The sequence below is a fragment of the Lissotriton vulgaris genome, chromosome 6 (assembly GCF_964263255.1).
Source record: "Lissotriton vulgaris chromosome 6, aLisVul1.2, whole genome shotgun sequence".
NCBI lineage: Eukaryota > Metazoa > Chordata > Amphibia > Caudata > Salamandridae > Lissotriton > Lissotriton vulgaris.
The window spans coordinates 1,625,984,130-1,626,006,786 of record NC_141694.1 but is presented as its reverse complement, the minus strand read 5'-3'; the positions used below and the strand labels follow the sequence as shown (position 1 = coordinate 1,626,006,786).

General features: G+C 44.7%; 1 protein-coding gene across 2 annotated transcripts in view; it reads right to left on the bottom strand.

The window, feature by feature from the left end:
• PREPL (prolyl endopeptidase like) overlaps positions 1 to 22,657 on the bottom strand; it is a 469,235-nt gene that overhangs the window by 24,474 nt on the left and 422,104 nt on the right. For both annotated transcript variants that reach the window (XM_086927792.1, XM_086927791.1), the window contains one exon: positions 10,731 to 10,816. In XM_086927792.1, coding sequence (XP_086783918.1) covers positions 10,731 to 10,816 — 86 coding nt within the window. The remainder of the gene's footprint in view (positions 1 to 10,730; positions 10,817 to 22,657) is intronic.

Genomic DNA, 22,657 nt, shown 5'->3' with positions numbered 1-22,657 from the left:
GCGCTTCCGAGACTTAGACTAGAAGACGTTTAGCGCCAGGCGCGTAGGGTGGCCTCAGGGGGGCGGCTCATGCCAGCTCTGCGCGATTCATTGATTTGTACTACCGGCACACCTCTCAGAAGTCTGGAGGCCCTAGGATAGGGGGCACCCTGATTTGACTATTGGCTGCGCGCTTCACCGCACACACTTTGCGTTGCGGACACGTCACATTAAGAGGTAGACTTATTACCTAGTATGGACGTATGCCCCGTTGAGTACTCGCCCACCCTGTTCCGCTGTTAATTTTGGTTCCAACCTTTCGGATGCGGCACTCAGAGTGTCCCCCCGAGAGTCCGTCCCCTGAACCCACATGGCACCCCTCCTGGCCCCCCAAGCGGATGCATCACAAACCCGAACATGGCGAGCACTAACATTATGATCTGGAACATCTGCGGCATGCACACCCCGTCGGGCAGGTACTCTGTTTTTGCCTATATGCAGCGCCATAATGTGGGGATTGCGCTCCTACAGGAGACACATATGTCCCGAGTAGAACTGGAACGGATCCGTAAGCGCTGGAGGGGGCAGGTCTACGGCACGACATACTCAGCGCATGCGCGCGGCACCTTAATTTGGGTGAGGGCAGGCGTTCCATTTGCATGCGCAGACACTCAGGTGGACCTGGAGGGGAGATACTCCCTTGCAAGGGGGAGGTTAAATGGGCAGGAGGTGCTGCTAGGATCCATCTATGCCCCCAACACAGATCAGCCCACTTTCCTAGCCAATATAAATCACGTCCTTCAACAGTTCATGGGGCTTCCTTGGCTGCTGGGCGGGGACTTCAACATGGTTCTTGACACACAGCTGGACCGTTCCTTCCCACCCCTTCGTGCGGCGACAGCAACATCGACGGCGCAGGCACTACGAGACTGGCTGCTGCACTGGGGGCTGCATGATCTATGGCGCATGCAGCACCCCATAGACAAAACATACTCCTATTACTCGCCAGTTCACGACCTCCATGTCCGCTTGGACCGGATAGGAGGCTCCCAGTCCCTTCTCCCGCTCCTAACTAGGTCGGAATACCTAGGCAGAATGCACTCAGATCACAATCCCTTATGATTTCAACTTAGCTGGGAGGCGGACCGACCCCCGGTGCCCATGTGGCGGCTGCAGCCAGCCGTGCTGGAAGACGCTGAGTTTAGATCCTCGCTGGGCACGGCAATACTAGCCTATTTTGAGGAGAACGTGGAGACGGCAAGTGACCCCATGGTAGAATGGGATTCCCACAAAGCAACCATTTGTGGACACTGCATAGGTGGCACTTGGAACATCCACGCCACAGTGTCCGATTCTCTGACTCGCATAGAGACCGAGCTCCTGCGCTACGAGAGGGAGGAGGGGACTGGTAGGCACTCGACTAGGCTTGGGGACCTCCGTGGGGAACACGCGGTACTTATAGAAAGACTGCGATGTCACAATTACGCGGCGCATACAGCTAAGACGAATGCTAAGGCAGATAGAGCCGGCCGCCTGCTGGCCTGGCTGGTGCAAAAGGCGGAACGAAGTACCACAATCGGCGCCATTCACACAGGGGAAGGGACAGTGGTATATACGCAGCGCGAGATACATGCCCTGGCTGAGTTCCTGGAGTCGATTGCGCTGACCGGAGTCACTGAGAGCCAGAAAGCAGCGCTCAATGCACCGCTCACGCTAGAGGAAATAGGAGAGGCGATTCAAGCATTAGCGACTGGGAAAACCCCAGGGTCCGACAGCCTGCCAGCCGAATGCTATAAAGCAAACAGGGAAATCCTGGCACCCCAGCTCCTTCAGGTGTACATGGCAGCGATTGATGCGGGTCAATTCCCACCATCTCTGCGGGAAGCATTCCTAGTGTCCCTGCCTAAGCCCAACAGATACCCTATGGCCTTGGACTCTTATCGCCCACTGGCGATGCTTAACACCGACTACAAGATATTAGCCAAAATCCTTGCAGAGCGTCTGGCACCGGCGGTCTCGCACTTAGTCCACCCGGATCAGAATGGGTTCGTTCCGGTGTGATCCACGTCCCTGACACTTCGGAGGTACTTCAGACTAGCGGCGGAAGCAACGAAGGTCTGGCCTAGAGCGGGATGTCTAGTATTGGACCTGGAAAAGGCCTTTGACTGCCTTGAGTGGGGCTACCTGTCGTCAGTACTGGAGAAGTACGAGCTGCACTTAGACTTTCTACTTATGGTGGACCTTTTGAACCGGACCCCTGTGGTCCAAATCCGACTGGGGCTGTACATTTCAGAGGCAGTTGCGGTGGGCAGGGGCACCCGACAGGGGTGCCCCCTGTCCCCGCTGCTATTCGCGCTGGCCATTGAACACCTGACTGCGGCCATGAGGCAAACGCTGGCGGATGGTATCCCCCTGGGGGACGGCGTTCACCAGGTGTCACTATACGCTGATGACCTCTTGGTATTCGTCCGGGATGTGAGGCGCATACCGGAGCTGCTCTGTTAGCCCGTTTCGCTGGGCTGTCGGGGCTCAGAGGAAATCGGGCAAGTCCTGCCTTCACGCATTCAGTAGCGAGCTAACTGATCCGGGATATCACCTCCATGGCACGCGAGTCCAGTGGAGAGCAGATACATTCAAGTATCTGGGGATCCAGATCTATCATCAGCCGGCGGACTTATTTGTCGGAAATCTAGGGAGAGCGGTAACAGCGCTCAAGACTCAGATCGGCTTTTGGTCCACACTCCCCCTGACGCCCACAGGCAGAGTGGCCCTTGCCAAGATGGTCCTGCTCCCTCGTCTTTTATACCATTTTGCAAACCTGCCCTTGTATATACCTGCTTCCTTCTTTCCACGCTTAACAAGATCTTGCGGGACTTTATTTGGGGCACGTCCAGGCACAGACTGGCGCTCCGGAAACTATTCTTACCAACAGACAGAAGCGGATTGTCCGCCCCCTGCTTTGAGCATTACTACCTGGCGGCGCAGCTCCAATGGATAGCCCGCTGGTTAGCGGACAGGGGGAGAGAGGACACTGCCACAAGTGAGACGCCCTACACCTGGAGCGGATCACCACGCTATTTCATCCACTAGCGGCCCGACACGCCCCACCCCATTATTGTTGGCAGTGGCATATAAATGTTACCGCAGGGCACTGTTACTCACGAGAGCGGTGCTCCCCTATGCACCTGCGGTGCCGTTAGAGGGCGCACCGGGCGGTGAGTGGGTACTCACACATCACATGCTGGACCAGTGGCAGGAGGCGGACGTCCAGACGCTAGGTGACTTGTACCGAGATGGGGTACTGATACCCTACGAAACACTGGTTACTGAAGATGGGCTCCCCCCGGAGGGGGTTCCTGATGCACCTCTCCCTCACGGCTCACATGGCAGCTAGGTGGGGCGACATCGCAGAGGAGCCTACGCAGCACTTGACCGTGCAATATTTGCATGTCATGGGTAGGGGCAGGCATCTAATTAAATGGTTTGCGGCATCCTTGAGGGCGCACACAGAACTGGACCTGGCCCCTCTCCGCAGAAAGTGGGAGCGAGATCTAGGGCGAGCACTAGCTGATAAAGAGTGGGAGAAAATACTCAAAAGCCCAGTGCGTATCCCCAGAAATATGCGCTTCCGCCAAATCCAAGTCTACATAGTTCATAGGGCCTATCTCACTCTCGAACTCATAAATAAATACTTTCACAGAGCTGACGCGTCCTGCCCCAGATGCGGCGAGGTGAATGCAGACCTGCTCCACCTTCTGTGGCATTGTCCAGGGCTTGGCACTTACTGGAGGGACATCAGTGGGTTACTCACGCAGTGCACTGGCCGTACCATTCCATGTAACTGGCCCGAATATCTCTTGCACCATTTTAAGAGGTCACCCAAAGACAAGATATCGTCTTATTTCCTGGACCTGGGGATGATAGTGGCAACACGCCTCCTCAAGAGACGGTGGAAGGCGAGCGACCCGCCTAGCGGGCGGGCATGGCTTTTGTCCCTCAAGGCGTGGGCTCGGGCAGAGTGGACTGCCATAAGGCGGGAAAAAACAATAGGGCTCCGTAGGGAACCTATGGCAGAGCACTGGGAGCACATGCTTAGCGCCCTACAAGCAGCAGGAAATAATGTGGACGGAGGGGGGGGAGACGGAGGACTAGGCAGGCACATTGGGTGGCTGGCGGGATCCACGGCGGTTAATACACTTGATGCTCAGGCTGGGTACAACACATAGATGCGGTGAGTGAGTATTGAAAGTTAAGAGCGCTCTCGCTTGGGGAGAGAGAAAGGAAGGAGGGGGGGGGGAAAGGGTGGGGGAAGCCGGCTGGGGGACGGGGATGGAGAGGGGGCTGGAATGTACTGTAACTCTGTGACATTGCCGCATGTTGTTGTTCCTGTTTTGTTCCACAGGATTTTTTATAGTTGCTCCATATATATAAGACTCATCTCTGTACACATGGCTGGAGCGTTTAGGATCTTTCATACTATGGACAGGCCCAGGTGCCTAAGATTGAGCTCTTTGCTATCTCAGTGTAAAATTGCAACGTCACATGGCAAGTTAACCTGTTTGTGTACCGCTAGTTCCGCATGGCCGAAAAACTGTATTGTTCTACAATGACGCAATTGATGTAATGCTAAAAAATGCAAAAAACAATAAACAGATTTGACAACAAAAAAAATGGATCAAGCACAGCTGCTAAAAGGTCACCAGGTTGCATCAGGGAGAGTGGTGGCCTAGAAATGTCTTCTCTATAACCTTGCTAGAGTATACCATGATCACGTCGGAAGGGACAATACGATTCATGCCATACCAACCCACTGGTTTGCATGCTTCTTTTTGTCAGCTGCACAACAGATTTGCTATTCTAAGTACACATGCCAAGCCCACTATATAGGGAAAGGGATCAAGAACAGTCCCCTTCACCATCCACCTTCTTGGGGCTCCTTTGTCCACCTCCAGATGGACTCTATTCAGATGCCCAAGTGCTGTTTCTATTCTTATGGTCTTGTGATTGGTTGCATAATCTCTGGGTGGGTCAAAGCTTACTGAAAGGGCACTATTAAGGTGGGTAAGAAGTTACTTAAAAACTTTATTCTGAGCTGTGGAATCCCACTAAAGTTTTCAGTGATAAAGGACGTCACTTAGCCTCTTCCGTAGTGCAGGTGGTGTTAAAGCCCTATGGCTAAAGCCATATTTCTATTGTGTGAATTACCCCAAATCATTTGGAAACATGGAGAGTTACAATAGCATGTTCAAGAACAAACAGGCAAAATCATTGCAGAGGTTCACACTAAGTCATCTGATGCACTGCCTTTGGCACTCTAATCAATCAGAGCCATACCATTCACGAATACTAGGTTAAGCCCCTATGACTTTGTTCTGGGACACCCTATGCTACTTACCTTAAGCTCTTCTATCTCTCCAACTGTTCTTAATTGCCTCTGAATGATGTTATAGTTCTGCTATACAGCAGTCAAATGATGTGCTGTCTCTTTAGTTTCTGTTCTCAGATTCATGCAGCCCTACAGGTGCATCCACCTTAAGACTGTCATGATCTCCAGCCTGGTGAGTAAAAATGAAAACAAGTTACATGCCTGTAACTGTAGTTCTCCAGTATTGGAAGCTTTCATAGATTCACATGCCTGAATCATTCCCTATCGTCGAGACAGGAGTCTCCAGTACTTAAAAAAGCAATGCTTAGTAGTATAGCAAACTGAAAAGAGGCCTAGGCCCAAATCCCTTTTGCAACCCATAACCCTTGTTATGTAAAAAAGACAAAACTTTTCCCTGAACCAATCAGAGCTCCTCACCCCCTAGAACCCTCCTGAAAGAACCTTCTGCTCCTCAGATTTTCTACTGCACGTTGTGCTAGGGAGTCTCCTTTGAGCTCTGCTCAAACTCTTCAGTATATTCAATTGATATTAGACCAGAGTGTTTTTCCTTCTCCAGATTTAATTATTTGGAATTCTTCAGACTACTTCTCCTTCTTCTACCATGGCTGACAAGGAGAAAAAATTATTATTTAGAGCTTGTGCCACCTGCTCTAAGAAAAGGCTTTATACAGACGACCCTCATATGGACTGCATCTACTGCCTTTATCCAGACCATCAGGCAAAGGATTGCCAGGTATGTTGTACCTTTTCCAATAAAACTTTGAGGGACCGTGAAGGAAGGCTTCTACTATGGCTTCAAAAAGTGAAAGCTAGGAAGGAGATCTTAATCAGTGACAGTGAGGAGGAGACCTCTTCTTCCAGGAGATCTCAGAAAAGGAGCAGATCTCCTCAGGCTCATACCTCAGGGGAAAGACCTGAGAAGGCCCTTAAAAAGACCACCCCAGGGTCTTCAGGGCGCAGTCCCTTAAAATCTCCTTCAGACAAAGAAGGAGAAGAAGGGCCATGCTTCGGGGATTATACAAAGAAAACTCATTCAGAGCCCTCAAAATCACCCCCAAGGTCAAGATTTTTGTCAAGAAGCCATTCTCCACACCTTCTGAGGAGAAAGTGGAGAAATCTGCGTCGACAAAGAAAATAACGTCGTCGTCGAAGAAACCGGAGGTAAAAGCTGTTTCTAGAGCTTTATCACTGTTGGAAGTACCACCGTCGACAACAGTATCGACACCGAGTTTGGCGACGACAGCGTAGACGACGAAGTTGTCGACGGCTACGACTACAACCACGTCGTCAATCAATCAATCATGGACATTTGTATAGCGCACTACTCACCCGGTAGGGTCTCAAGGCGCTGGGGGGAGGGGTCCGCTACTGCTCGAAGAGCCAGGTCTTGAGGAGCTTCCTGAAGGAAAGGTGATCCTGGGTCCGCCGGAGGTGGAGGGGGAGGGAGTTCCATGTCTTGGCCGCCAGGTAGGAGAAGGATCTTCCCCCGGCCGTGGCTTTGCGAATGTGTGGTACGGCGGCGAGGGCGAAGCTGGTCGAACGTAGCTGGCGGGTGGGCGTGTAGAAGGTCAGGCGGTTGTTGAGGAGCTTGGGGCCCAGGTCGTGGAGGACCTTGTGTGCGTGGGTGAGGAGCCTGAACGTGATCCTCTTGCTGACGGGGAGCCAGTGCAGGTCACTCAGGTGGCCGGAGATGTGGCTGTGTCGGGGGACGTCCGAGACGAGTCGTGCGGAGGCATTCTGGATGCGCTGGAGTCTTTTCTGAAGTTTAGATGTGGTTCCGGCGTAGAGGGTGTTTCCGTAGTCCAGCCGGCTGGTGACGAGTGCCGGGGTGACTGTCTTCCTGGTTTTGGTGGGGATCCATCGGAAGATCTTATGGAGCATGGGCAGGGCGTTGAAGCATGATGATGAGACGGCGTTGACTTGTCTGGTCATCGAGAGAGAGGAGTCCAGGATGAAGCCCAGGTTGCGTGCGTGGTCCGTTGGCTTGGGAGTGGTGCCCAGGGCAGGGGGCCACCAGGAGTCGTCCCAGGCGGAGGGCGATGTTCCTAGGATGAGGACTTCCGTCTTGTATGAGTTCAGTTTCAGGCGGCTGTTCGTCATCCACTCGGCGACGTCTTTCATCCCTTCGTGCAGGCTGGTTCTGGCGGCAGCGGGGTCGTTGGTGTGGGAGAGGATCAGCTGAGTGTCGTTGGCGTAGGAGATGATGTTAAGGTTGTGTTTGCGAGCGATGGCTGCGAGAGGACTCATGTAGATGTTGAAGAGGGTTGGGCTGAGTGATGATCCTTGTGGTACTCCACAGATGACTTCTGTGGCTTCGGATCTGAACGGGGGGAGGCGGACTCTCTGGGTTCTTCCGGCGAGGAACGATATGATCCACTCCAGTGCCTTCTCTTGGACTCCGATGTTGCTGAGGCGCTGCACTAGGGTGCGGTGGCAGACAGTGTTGAATGCTGCAGAGAGGTCCAGGAGGATGAGGGCTGCTGTTTCCCTGTTGTCGAGCAGGGATCTGATGTCGTCAGTGGCTGCGATGAGGGCGGTCTCGGTGCTATGGTTGGATCGGAACCCGGACTGCGAGGGGTCGAGGGATCCGTTCGTCTTGAGGAAGGCGGCAAGCTGCCTGTTGACGGTCTTCTCGATGACTTTGGCAGGAAAAGGGAGGAGCGAGATGGGGCGGTACTTTCTTGAGGTCAGTGGGGTCTGATATTGGTTTCTTCAGGAATCGTCGACTACGGCAGTGACAACGGGATCGTCAACTGCAACAACGTCGGCAGTAACGGCAACGTCGACGGTAGCATCAACGACGATGATATCGTCGACGGTGATCTCGTCGACGGGCTCGTCGACGTGGGAAAAACCCCCCGAAAAAAGGTTTTTGGCCTGGAAAAGGACAAATACGCCAGAACTTACCTCTTCAAGTAAAGTGCCCCCTCTAGTACCATCTCACCTTCTGGAGGAAGAAGATTCGTAAGGGGACGAAGATGATGGCGGCCCTTTTGGTTATGCTAGTAGCCCGTCTCAGTTGCAGGTGAAGTACCAAGAGGAGGATTCAGATAACTATAAAGTTCCTCGACGACGGGGAATGATACAGGCATGTGAATCAATGAAAGCTCCAATACTGGAGTAACTGCCTTACAGCCCCACTGAAAGAGCTTTCCCAGATCCTAGTGAATACTAACACTGCTGTGAAATGCTGTGAGGTTCATGCCTGGGTACTCTCACGCCACTGTAAAAGGATGATGATACCTTGTGAAGCCAGTATTTCTACACCTGCTGTGCACCAAGCTGCTGCTCTACCCTCTGTTTGTGGTCCTGCTTCTGTGCAACCTAGATTAACTCATTATGCAGCCTCTCCTCCTTCTTACCGTTACCATCTCTGTATAGAAAGTAGGTATGCCCACCTGCTATCTGATTCCACAGTGAGTCCGGTCCACCTCATTTGCAGTAAGCCTAGTTGACTGGACCATAGTATGATACTTCTTTGAAATTAGATGTGGTGTGCCCCAGGAAACTAACTGCACCCTTTCCACTGCCTACCCAAAAGACCAGCGTTCGTTGTATAGCGAAAACACATATTTCAATCTCTTGTAAGTAAAGAAACCCAAGGATCTCCACATTTCTGTGTATTGCATTTGCACCTATTTAACTATTGATGCCTGGGGCGAGGGATACAGAGAGTAGGGGGGGTCATGATCCCCTTTTCCTTTGATGCAACCTGCCTCAATGTGTTCTATCCACCTTGCAGTGTACTGCAAAGTTACCCCTTGATAATGATGGCTTCCGTTTCCCCAATTGGAGCATTCAGCCTAATGCTGGTCACCTTGGTTATAATGCATGTGCCCCTAAATTGCAGCATGCTTGTAGGGCACAGCGAATGTGACACCATCATGCCTGCAATACCTGATAACTCACAGCCCTTGTATTCATTCTGAGTAGCTACATAACTTCTGCATTACTGTGTATAATCTAACTAATATGGAAGTTACTTTGTCAAAAAATAGAGTATGCCTGGTTGCCTAAAGACTTGCCTGATAACCTGGTACCCCGCCTATACGGTCCATGCTATGCGTTACACACCCAGCTGGTTTTCTCATCCTAAGAGACTGCCCAAGCTATCTCAGGGACTAGCGGTTTCTTTGCCATTGTGTTTCTAATTGAATGCATTGGACTGACAATCCATGAAGTTCAAACACTTGCTAAGGTCCCTGACGGACCTTAGCAAGGTTGTGAATGCCACTTCCCTTGCATTGGAGCGGATCTTAGACCAAATAGAGTTTGAGAGAACTGCATGTTCCAGAATAAGATACCTCTAGATTTTGTTTTTGCTGCAAAGGGTAGAGTATGTGCCATGGTTGGTACAGGATGTTGTTTGATCATGACATTTCCCTCAATATCCATGAACAAATACATCATCTTAGCGACAGTATAATGCCTTCGACATAGATGGAGATAGTATCTGGTCATAGTTGAAGGATATCTTTGGGTGCTGGCGAATAAAGATTCTCAAAAAGTCTTACATTTGTGTTGACTATTTTTCTAGTTTTTGTTTATATACTTATATGTATTTTCATGAGGGATATTCATTTTCTCACCAGTAACAAAGGCTCTGTCCCCTCATTTCCTCTGATTATTTCTAAAGACTATGTTAGCATGGTGTTGATTATGACACTGAAGAGTGCCTTGAGGACAACATGAATGATGAAGTAAATAGAATGATGTCTTAAGATTTGTTTTAACCAGTTGCACTTTCAGTGCAAAAGGGTGTCACTGACACATCACAGAATATTAGCTTTTAATCACCGGAATAGGTAATGCCATATTTGTTAACAGACTGCCATTTTGCACTTGGTATTTGTGCCTGTGCCTGTGTTATATGCAACCTGTACTGGATCCTCACTTCTGACGTATTGAGCTTCACGCTCATGATAGGCACTACAAAGTGAGGATTCATAAATATTGGCTCAGCATGTATTGGGTTACATTTCTTATATCTTTTACAATGTCCTATTTCATTCTTCTCATTAGACAGCTGTGGACCTGCAATCTGAGTTTAGGTTCTTGGATGTGTATTCTCACTTAAAGCTATGTAGGAAGAAACCCAATAGTTGTCATGCAACCTGAGGATGGATTAGCATTAGATGCTCTCTGCTAGCTGAGGGGACATGATGCTACTTTGGACAGCAATACTGAACATTGCTTGTTTGGCTACACTTGTGTAGACTTCCAAAAGTTGTAAAAGTCGTGTGCGATATCACCAACATAAACCTTTTACATGAAAATAGAAAACAATCTACTGCTTGAGAATTTTCAAACTGTTTAAAAAGTATTTTTAAAATTTTAAATGTAAGAATGTCTGTCATCCCCATACCTCATTCAAGGAATCTTCCCAAGATGGGAAATTGCAATGACTTCCTCCTGGCTGAACGTGTAGAACGATATTAGATGCCCTTATCCCTAAAACAAACACAGATAGAAAAATGAAAATCATCGTTGACAATACCACTTTTAAAAATTCTCCTTTCGTTCCTGAAACGCTGTTCAATACAGGTAAATTTGATGAAGCTGATCTTGCAAGACTGGAACTAAAAAGATTTGTAATTCTATAGCAAATCTGGCCAGCTATCAATTCATTTTGCAATAATTGTAAATTCTATTTATTAAGAGCTTTCTATACCTAATGAGAAGTCGAAGTGCTTTGCAGTGAGTAGTGCCCTACTCGAGAACCCAAGGTTAGAGCTAAGACGTAGAAGATTAATAAAAAGCAGATGTTTTCCTTTCTTTGTGAATTAGTTGTGGTAAGTGTGTTAAGATAGCGCTCACTGAGATCTCATGCATTTACTATAATTGTTTTGAAGGGGATGGATTAGTTGAAGTGGATAAGTGAAGGGAAGAAGTGAGTTGTAATTGAAGTGGCGGATATGTGTGCCTGTTGGTTGAATGAATTGGATACTGGGGAAAGAGTTAGGAAAGGGTGTTTAGGATTCTGTAGTGGTCAGAGAGGTTTGAGAAAAGTCAGAGAAAGGCGGTATGGCAGAGATTAGAAAGAAAATGATTACAATTAATTTATGCCCTGTAAATAAAATTAATATATCCATTTATAGAGACATACTCACACATTTAAAATATACAGCAATATGTAAAAATACATACACATGTAAACATAGTTATACAATTTTATGTATAAAGCACAAATTTCACTATATAAACTCTCATATGTATGTGTGTGTGTGTGTGTGTGTGTGTGTGTATATATATATATATATAACCTACTGGCGGTCGCCAGTAGGTAGTTATAGTTAGGATTTTTTCAATGCAAAATCTCAAAATTCTATTGTGAATAACTTTGGCGTAGGTTGACGAATCTGCCTGAAAATGTCCTCAAATTTGCCTCGCGGAGCTCCGGTCCTTCCCTGAAAGTTTGGGGGGGATTCGTCAAGCGGGGGCCGAGATAAAAGGGGGTCACAAAACGTGTTTTCCCCATGTTAATTTCCATAGGGCGGTCGAACTCACTTTAGCCCGAACGGCTGAATGGATTTGCTCCAAACTTGGCAAAATTGTAGGGACTGGTAGCCCGATGTGCCTTTGCTATGTCTCAAGATATGTGCTCCAGTGGCTTTTACGAAAATTAACTTTGAAAAAATATATATTGGGCTACATTGGGCTATATATATGTTAGAGCCCAAATGTAGCCCAATGTAGCCCAAAGATGGCCACCAGAGACAAAAAAAACAAATGTAGCCCAAATATCAGCCAGATTTAGCCCAACTATAGCCCAATGACAGAATGTCCCAGAGTGTTCTAAAGAACAACTAGAGCGCTAACAGTCTTACTTATGACAAAAGTATGCCACACCTGAGTTCATCTTGATTGGAATAAAGTGTTAACACTTATAATATTTAAATTGCAAAGGAACAAAATGAGGGGGTTCATTGTGCCATAGAAATTATGATAAGTGCTGAAGAAAGAAAAATTAGGGCACATTTTGAGTGACTTCTCAAATCCTCTTATATTTCAAAAAAAAAATTCAGTGCATTCAATGCAGTCTCCCAAGATGGCCACAAGAGACAAAAGAGCCCAAATGTAGCCCAAATATCAGCCAGATGTAGCCCAACTATAGCCCAATGACAGAATGTCCCAGAGTGTTCTAAAGAACAACTAGAACGCTAACAGTCTTACTTATGACAAAAGTATGGCACACCTGAAGTCATCTTGATTGGAATAAAGCGGTAACACTTAATACATTTAATTTGAAAAGGAACAAAATGAGGGGTTTCATTTTGCCATAGAAATTTTATAACCGGCATTATAACACCGTCGCAGAGGTTTTAAAAGTGGCTGGACCACAACGGGACAATTATCCACCACCCACTGAAGGGTTTTCTAAAAACAGTTGCAAATTACGCTGACTACACTACAGGTACCAGAATCCTGTGAATTAACGGAAGTGATTCCCAAGGGGTGGAGCTTGTTGGAGCTATGTTAAAATTGAAAATCTCTACCTGTGGTAAACCAGCGAACTGAATTGGTGGCAGGCGCAACGTCTTGAAAAAGTTTCTAGCAGAAACGAAACATGTCGACCAAATCGCATTGTCCTGTTACCCTGCACGTATAAATTGTTAAAGGCAAGGTTTGTGGCAACTCACTTTTCTCTCGTGGGAGATATCCGGTTGTAACAGTTATCAGCGTGGTTCGCCTGAAGAGGTACGCACACCGGAAAAAAGCGTAATGCAAGGTTGCAGCGATTCATCTTTCCCTGGTGGGAGATACCTTGTTGAAATAAATATCAGGATGGTTCACCTGAAGAGTCGCACAACGGAATGAAGCGCCATGCAGCCCCGCACCTGAACCCTCTTTGCCAAAACCGTTACATGGATTAGGGGTCTGCGGTGTTCCCGGGGACTGGACTCCGGTATCCGGCCCCCAGTCAATCCGAAAGGTGGACTGACACCGGGGGAACCGGCATTATAACACCGTCGCAGAGGTTTTAAAAGTGGCTGGACCACAACGGGACAATTATCCACCACCCACTGAAGGGTTTTCTAAAAACAGTTGCAAATTACGCTGACTACACTACAGGTACCAGAATCCTGTGAATTAACGGAAGTGATTCCCAAGGGGTGGAGCTTGTTGGAGCTATGTTAAAATTGAAAATCTCTACCTGTGGTAAACCAGCGAACTGAATTGGTGGCAGGCGCAACGTCTTGAAAAAGTTTCTAGCAGAAACGAAACATGTCGACCAAATCGCATTGTCCTGTTACCCTGCACGTATAAATTGTTAAAGGCAAGGTTTGTGGCGACTCACTTTTCTCTCGTGGGAGATATCCGGTTGTAACAGTTATCAGCGTGGTTCGCCTGAAGAGGTACGCACACCGGAAAAAAGCGTAATGCAAGGTTGCAGCGATTCATCTTTCCCTGGTGGGAGATACCTTGTTGAAATAAATATCAGGATGGTTCACCTGAAGAGTCGCACAACGGAATGAAGCGCCATGCAGCCCTGCACCTGAACCCTCTTTGCCAAAACCGTTACATGGATTAGGGGTCTGCGGTGCTCCCGGGGACTGGACTCCGGTATCCGGCCCCCAGTCAATCCGAAAGGTGGACTGACACCGGGGGAACCGGCATTATAACACCGTCGCAGAGGTTTTAAAAGTGGCTGGACCACAACGGGACAATTATCCACCACCCACTGAAGGGTTTTCTAAAAACAGTTGCAAATTACGCTGACTACACTACAGGTACCAGAATCCTGTGAATTAACGGAAGTGATTCCCAAGGGGTGGAGCTTGTTGGAGCTATGTTAAAATTGAAAATCTCTACCTGTGGTAAACCAGCGAACTGAATTGGTGGCAGGCGCAACGTCTTGAAAAAGTTTCTAGCAGAAACGAAACATGTCGACCAAATCGCATTGTCCTGTTACCCTGCACGTATAAATTGTTAAAGGCAAGGTTTGTGGCGACTCACTTTTCTCTCGTGGGAGATATCCGGTTGTAACAGTTATCAGCGTGGTTCGCCTGAAGAGGTACGCACACCGGAAAAAAGCGTAATGCAAGGTTGCAGCGATTCATCTTTCCCTGGTGGGAGATACCTTGTTGAAATATATATATATATATATATATATATATATATATATATATATATACACTGAAAAAAACATAGGTTTCACACCAGTTATAGTTAGGAATTAGCATTTAAAAAACCTATTAAATTCACTGAAAAAACCATAGGTTTCACACCAGTTATAGTTAGGTGGAAATTTTACTCCCATAAAACCATTGAAATTCCCACGTTATAGTTAGTTGGACTCACTATAACTTGCGCGTGCAATGCACTGCTGATGACGTCACATATTACATCACTCATGACATGGTCAGTGACATCACTCATGACATCACTGATGACATCTCAAATGACATCACTGATGACATCATCCAGTGAATGTGTATCTTTCTGAAAAACAAATATGTTTTATATATGTATATCTAAAGGTTGATGGAAGAATAAATGGGTAAATAAATGTCTAAATGGATGTTTTTTTGTGTAAAATTGATTGGTTAACTGACTTAATAAATGTATCTTAGTGAATACATATATTAGCGAGTAATGTTTAAATATTTAAATATCTGTATCTGTGTCTCACTTTGTGTATAAGTGGCTGCATGGGTTGGTGAGTAGCTACATGAGTGTGTATATGGGTTATTAGTTTTTTTTTTGAGTATCAGTGTCTGTATGGTTCAGTGGGGGATATTACTTAGAGCACAGATGCATGAATGAGTGACTCACTATTTGTATGTATTTTGAAGACAGCATGTGTGCAAGACTGTATGGGTGGATGATTGTGTGTATGGGTGGGTTAGTGAGTATGTGTTTTTATAATTGATTGTTTAACCCTTTCGCTGCTGATGACGAGCTCAGCTCGTCATCACCCACGGGTGTCGTGTGCTGATGACGAGCTGAGCTCGTCATGAACAATGGAGTTCACGAAGTGCCAGCACAGCACAAAAATCCCCGCAGCAGCCATGTGGTTAAGAGAGTAAATATGTTTCCGTTTCTGTAGAAGTATGTGTAGTGGTGTGTATATAGCAGTATAATCAAGTAAATGTTTTTTTGATAGTTTATTTGCATGTGTGAATTTGTGTGTGAGTAACTATATGGATGAGTATTAGTGTGTAACAGGATGTATAGGTGTATGAGTACATATGATGAGTAAGTACATGCATGAGTGACTATATAGAACTGTTGGTGAATGAGTGGATGTGTATGTAGATGTTGGAATTACATAATAAGTTGTTGTAATTGGTATTGGCTTCTCCTTTTTTAAGAAAATGTTAGTTTCTATTTTTGAATGTGTGTGTCAAAGGTTATTTTATGCTGATAGGAGGTCTGCCACTTTGTCACAAGGATGTTGTCATCAGTGATGTCATGAGTGATGTCACTGACCATGTCATGAGTGATGTAATATGTGACGTCATCAGCAGTGCATTGCACGCGCAAGTTATAGTGAGTCCAACTAACTATAACGTGGGAATTTCAATGGTTTTATGCAAGTAAAATTTCCACCTAACTATAACTGGTGTGAAACCTATGGTTTTTTCAGTGAATATATATATATATATATGCAGTAATATTTACATGCTCAGACATTCACATGTGTTGTGCAGAAATAAACATATATATGCAGGGGTGTGGAATTCCTATAACCCGTTTGCACAGGACATATTGTTTGGGGTCAAGGACAACAAGTGTTCATGTTTAATTTTAACTTGAGACAAGTAGGCCCAACCACCTGCAGCACAAACTATTTGGCTGTCGGTTTACAGTACCACATTATGGTAGCATTAGAATCTATATTTTCATGCTGTTTGGACTTGAAGTATTTATGGTTCATTAATTGAAAACCTTTATAATAAGGGTGAGCCTCCAAAAGAAATGCTGTAAGCTTTCAGTACTGACAGTGGTTCCAGTATGAATATGCATACACATGTTTGCAAAGTTCAAGAATATGAAGCTATGTATAATGCTCACGGAATGCTCTCTGATGAGATACAAATACTTACATAAGCTGAAAGAAAGCCTGCTGATTATTTGCATTCAAAATAAATAGCTCACAAAAAAATACGCAACTTAGTTTTGCTAAACTGCTAAGAATATTTAAGTACCATTTCTTTGAAGCATCATTTAGTAAAACATTTTGATATGTGGTAGTATTTCCCAAAAATATTCATAATGAAAAATCAGTGTAAAAACAGTATCAACAAGATTATGGGAAACATGAAAATAAATAGGCATTGGTAAAGCGAACAGATCTGGCATTGGAGGTCAGCATTTTGTTTTGGTCAACGTGTGTCTGTTTTTAACTGGTTATTGTGGGAGCTGCTAGGTCAACACATTTATAACAAAAACATTGGCTAAAACCTAAAATATTATTTGGTCTCAAAAAGTGCACATTACCACAGTAGTTTCTGGCACTGAAAGAAACTACCTTTTTGCTGTAAATAGAGCTAAATGTCATCACGTACAGTGAATCCAGTCAACAGCTAGATAGACAGAGATAATAATAATAAAAAAAGACCTTAGTCAACACCAGACCTACTTAGGGACCCAATTCTTAAAGAAAGTCGCAAAAGTGCACCCATGGTGTACGCTCTGCATTAGTGCAGAATTACGACTGTCATGAATTTGCAGAAGTAGGCCTGGAAATCGTACTCCTAGAAAATGTTTGTGAACTGCATTTTATCAAGGGCAAATATGCATGAGTAGATGGGCTCATGAACATTCCAAATCTGGAACTACCACCTCCTACTAATTCCAACTCAGTATGTACATCTACAGAAAAGGTGGTAAAATAAGGAAATGCTAGTATCCAAACACAGCTATAATACGAGTCTTGTCTTAACCAGAGTAGCTATTATCAGAGGTCTTATATAAGGGGATCGCGTGCATAATTTGTCATCTCACTTCATGGCAGCAAATGGACAAGCAGATTGTTTTACAGGACAAGTAGATTTCTGAAGCAGCCTGTCCCAGGGACATGTAGATATTAAATTCCACGTCCCTGTATATGGGTACTTTTTCTAAATAAGCTATTAAACACTTACTTTATTTATCTTATTTCATTGTTTTTATAAAGCTCAAAACTCATCCCAAAGAGGATATCACAGTGCTATTGCTTACCTCTTAACATATATAAAAGTACTTTAGGGGGGAACACATAGGCAGACAATTAATTTAGAAAGAGCCATGCTTTGAGCCCTCATTCAAATGGATACCTCTTCTAGGTAGCTAGAGAGGTTATCCTCTAGGTAGTTAGAGAGGTGTCTGGTTTCTACTCGAGGGTAATGACCAATTGCATGTCATCAGCGTATGAGCAAATTTCAAAACCCCATTACGCACCAGATTTGCAAGGGCTGCAACATAAACATTACACAGTGTCTGGTTAAGTGTAGGGCCCCGTGGCACCCCGCAGTTGGAACTATGGGGAGAAGGTCTTATAGTACCCAGTTGAACTGACTGAGTTCAATTGCCCACCATAGAGCTGTCGAATGAATCCCAGCTTCATGGAGGTTGTTTATCAGAAGGCTTTGCACGACAGTGTCAAATGCTGCTGAGAAATCAAGTAGAATCAGGGCCACTGCTTTGCCATGATCTGCTTCCAATCTTATATCGTTCAAAACTGCCACGAGGGTGGTTTCTGTACTTATTCCCAGGTCTGAAGCCTGTCTGAGAAGAGTCTAATATGTTCTTATCTTCTATAAAAAGTTGTAAAGACTTTGGATATATATGGAAGAAAAGAAATGGGGCATTAATTTGAAAATACAGAGACGTCTAGTCTTGCTTTCTTTGTTAGAGGGAGAACCAAAGCTTATTTCCATATCTGAATAGCTGGTACTTCTCAAAGAGGCCTTAAAATGTGAGTAAAATCCAGACTGGGCATGGGAGATATGTGGGAAAAGAGGGAATGAAGGCAGGAGTCACATGGGGAATCTGATTTTACCTCAAGCATTGTCTTCTCCACCTGTTCCCTTGATATGTTGGTAAATTCATCAAGATGTACTCTAGCATCTGGGTGTAGTCCAAAATTAATTCCAGTCAAACTCTAATAAGGAGGGTTGGGGGGCAAAAGTGGAATAAATAGTGTTGATTTTCTCTGGAAACTAGTTAGCAATATCTTCACAATGTGGAACTAAGGGCAAAATAGCCTGTGAAAGGCTGACTGGCTGAGAGGACTATTTAACACATTGAAACTGCTCTTTATTGGAACCTCTATTATCTTCCAGTCTCCTAGTAAAGTTGTTTGCTTGTCTCTCTTGAGCTGTCAATGGTAGTCATTTAACTGCTGTTTGTAAACTTGGCGATCAGCAAGATTTCCATACAAGTGCCTTCCCAATATTCATATTTTCATTCTGTGATATATGGTTTTTGAGTGCACTATAAAGTTTTGTGCTGTCTCCTGGTGTGCCGCCTCTTATTCTGAGCTACATTTATGGTTTGGAGTGAGAAACTCTACGACAATTGGTTGTCGCTGTTACCACGGGTGGCGCCAACCCTAACAGCAAGAGAACCGCCAAAGCAGCAAACTTGGTGAAATATATATATACATATATATATATACATATATATACACACATTATAAACAGAAAAACATAAATCCCCTAAGTTCATAGTCATCCATGTATCTGTTAACTTGTAATATTTCTGTACAATGAAATGATCCTTGTATAGCTACATCCAATTGTACTTATTTGTAATAACATTTACATGGTCAAACATAGACCTGTATGTTGTGCATAATTATAACCTGACACTTTTTTTTTTTTTACTGTCTAAAGTATATTGTTATTCACTTACAGGCACATTCTCTATGATCAGATTTATGTACAAAGACATATGTATTAACCAAGAAAACAGCACACAGCCTTACATAGACAACTCATCTACACATGTTATCAATATACAACAACATACTTATATCTTTTATGCATATCTCCATAGAGGTGTCAACCCATATTGATGCACATATGCATACAACATTGATATAATAACTTTATTATTCATTTTTTTTATTTTAATGTAATATGGTGTTTATGTTTAATAGTAAATATTTGTTTATAAATATATAGACCTTGTTGGACCTAACCCTTTTTCCAGACTCACTACAGGGGGGAGGAGACAGCTTTGTGTGAAGATAGCCCCAGCCCTATTCAGGTGTCTGTGACAACTCTTCCCACTCTAGCTCAGGAAGGCCAATCTGCCCGGTGATAGCCCATCAGGATATGCAAGGCTCACCTCAGCTGCCTTTGAATGACTGTCTAGAGGGAATGCACTAGAGTCCAACTGTCATTCTAATACAAACGTGGTTCTTACAGGCAGGCTGAGGCACAGAATGGTTAAGCAAGAAAATGACCGCTTGCTAAAAGTTTCATTTTCAAACGCACAATTTACCAAAAGATGTATTTTTAAATTGTGAGATCAGAGACCCCAAACTACAAATCTCTATCATCTTCCAATGGGAAATTTCACTTAAAAGATATTTCAAGGCAATCCCTATAAGAGAGTCCTTTCAATCCTGAAAAACGTAATTAGCAGTATTTCACTATTAGAGCAAGCAAAAAACACCACAGCACACGTCCTACCTTTTAAATACACTGCCTAGGGGGTTGCCTTGGGCCTATCATATGTGTTCTCAAATGCATATGGAGAACAGTGCTATCCCTACATAAAATAAAGACCTAAATATCTCCACATATGTACATTCCATAACAGTTTCTATGCATAGACATATATATGCGTGTAAAGTTGTAAATATAAATGCACATAGTTTTTATTTTTATAAATTGTCAATTTAAGATGTAATATATTTATATATGTGCGTATATATGTGTGTGTGTGTGTATATATATAAATATATCTCCAAAAGTCGTCGTTTTTGCTTCTGCTTCCCCCACAGAACAACGAAAGGAGCGAGACCACAAAGTAGGTGCAGTTTCTTCAGTGCATTTATTTTGTGCGTAGAGTTACAGCCTGCAATCCACCATGACGCGTTTCACCTCAAGAGAGGCTTGATCACATAAAACCACAGGTTTCAGGCCTTATATAGTTAGGAATTAGCATTTAAAAAACCATTGCAATTGCTCCTATATAGTAATTTGTACTAACTATATTTCGCGCACCCGCAATCCACTGCTGATGATATCACATATTACATCATTCATGACATAGTCAGTGACATCACTGATGACATCACTGATGACATCACAACATCTCAAATATAGTTAGTACAACTAACTATATAGGAGCAATTTCAATTCATTTCATTTTTTAAATGCTAATTCCTAACTATATAAGGCCTGAAACCTATGGTTTTTTAAGTGAATTTACAAGGTTTTTAAAATGCTAATTCCTAACTATATAAGGCCTGAAACCTATGGTTTTTTAAGTGAATTTGCAAGGTTTTTTAAATGCTAATTCCTAACTATATCACGTGTGAAACCTATATTTTTTTTCAATAAATTTCAAAGGTTTTGTAAATGCTAATTCTATTCGCGGATAACGTTTATATATGCTATTATCCTTCTGGGACCACCTGAGCAGCCATCTTGTTTCTCAGGAGAAGTGAGGCACAAGAGAGCACAAAACAAGAGTGGAAAACGAGAAAAGGGGGCAGGGCAGGGACCCCTGACCCCCTAGCCCTTCTCAGGGGGTCCCAGAAGGACCACCAAGTGCAAAAAAAAAATTATTTTTTTTTAAATCGCGGGTTACGCGCACAGTACGCGTACCGTATGCGCACAATGTGCGTACCCCTCGATTGTTTCGAAATTTTTTTTTTGCCCTTGGGGGTCCTTCTGGGACCCCCTGAGAAGGGCTAGAGGGTTGGGGGGTCTCTACCCTGCCCCCTTTTTGTGTTTTCCACTCTTGTTTTGGGCTCTCTTGTGCCTCAGTTCTCCTGAAAAACAAGATGGTGGCCAACACTTCCTGGTTTGGACAGTTTGGAATGTTGACAGTCGACTGCCAGCCAATCAGAAACTCGCTCGCGCACGTAAGGGTACGCGCACGTACGCGTACCGTACGCGTGCGGTGCGCGTACAGTGAGCGCATATAGATATATAATTTGCTCAAATTCAATTTTCTCAACAACTACTGGAGGGATTTTCACCAAATATAGAAAAGGCACTACTGTATACCAGTCCCTACCATTTTGCCAAGTTTGGTGTAATTCCGTTCAGCCGTTCGGGCTGTAGCCGTGTCTAAAGGTCCCATAGAAAATGCCATTTTAAAAATTTCAAATTCAATTTTCTCAAGAACTACTGGAGGGATTTTCATCAAACATAGCAAAGGCACATGTGCATACCAGGCCCTACCATTTTGCCAAGTGTGGTGTAATTCCATTCAGCCGTTCGAGCTGTAGCCATGTCTAAAGGTCCCTATGGAAATTAACATGGGGAAAAGACGTTTTGGTACCCCCCTTTTGGCCCCCGCATTACGAATGCCCCCGAAACTTTCAGGGAAGGAGCGGAGCGGAGATGGCCAAAATTCTGGAAAATTACACCCAGATTCCTCAATCGGCGCCAAAGTTATTCCCAATAGAATGTTGAGCGCATATAGATATATAATTTGCTCAAATTCAATTTTCTCAACAACTACTGGAGGGATTTTCACCAAATAAAGAAAAGGCACTACTGCATACCTGTCCCTACCATTTTGCCAAGTTTGGTGTAATTCCGTTCAGCCGTTCGGGCTGTAGCCGTGTCTAAAGGTCCCATAGAAAATGCCATTTGAAAAATTTCAAATTCAATTTTCTCAAGAACTACTGGAGGGATTTTCACCAAACATAGCAAAGGCACATCTGCATACCAGGCCCTACCATTTTGCCAAGTTTGGTGTAATTCCATTCAGCTGTTCGGGCTGTAGCCGTGTCTAAAGGTCCCTATGGAAATTAACATGGGGAAAACATGTTTTGAGACCCCCTTTTTTCTCGGCCCCCGCTTGACGAATCCCCCCGAAACTTTCAGGGAAGGAGCGGAGCGTAGATGAGCAAATTTAAAGAAAATTACACGCAGATTCCTCAATCGGTGCCAAAGTTATTCCCAATAGAATGTTGAGGATTTCCTATGGTATCTAGGTCCTAACTATATATGCCTACTGGCGACCGCCAGTAGGTAATATATATATATATATATACTCCAAATGCTCAAGCATTCACTGCTGCCTCCAAACCGAGAGTTGCGTCGTCAAGAAATTAGACTTCTTGGGCCAAGTCTCAATTAATTCAAACAGAAGACCACGCCGTATGAGATTTAA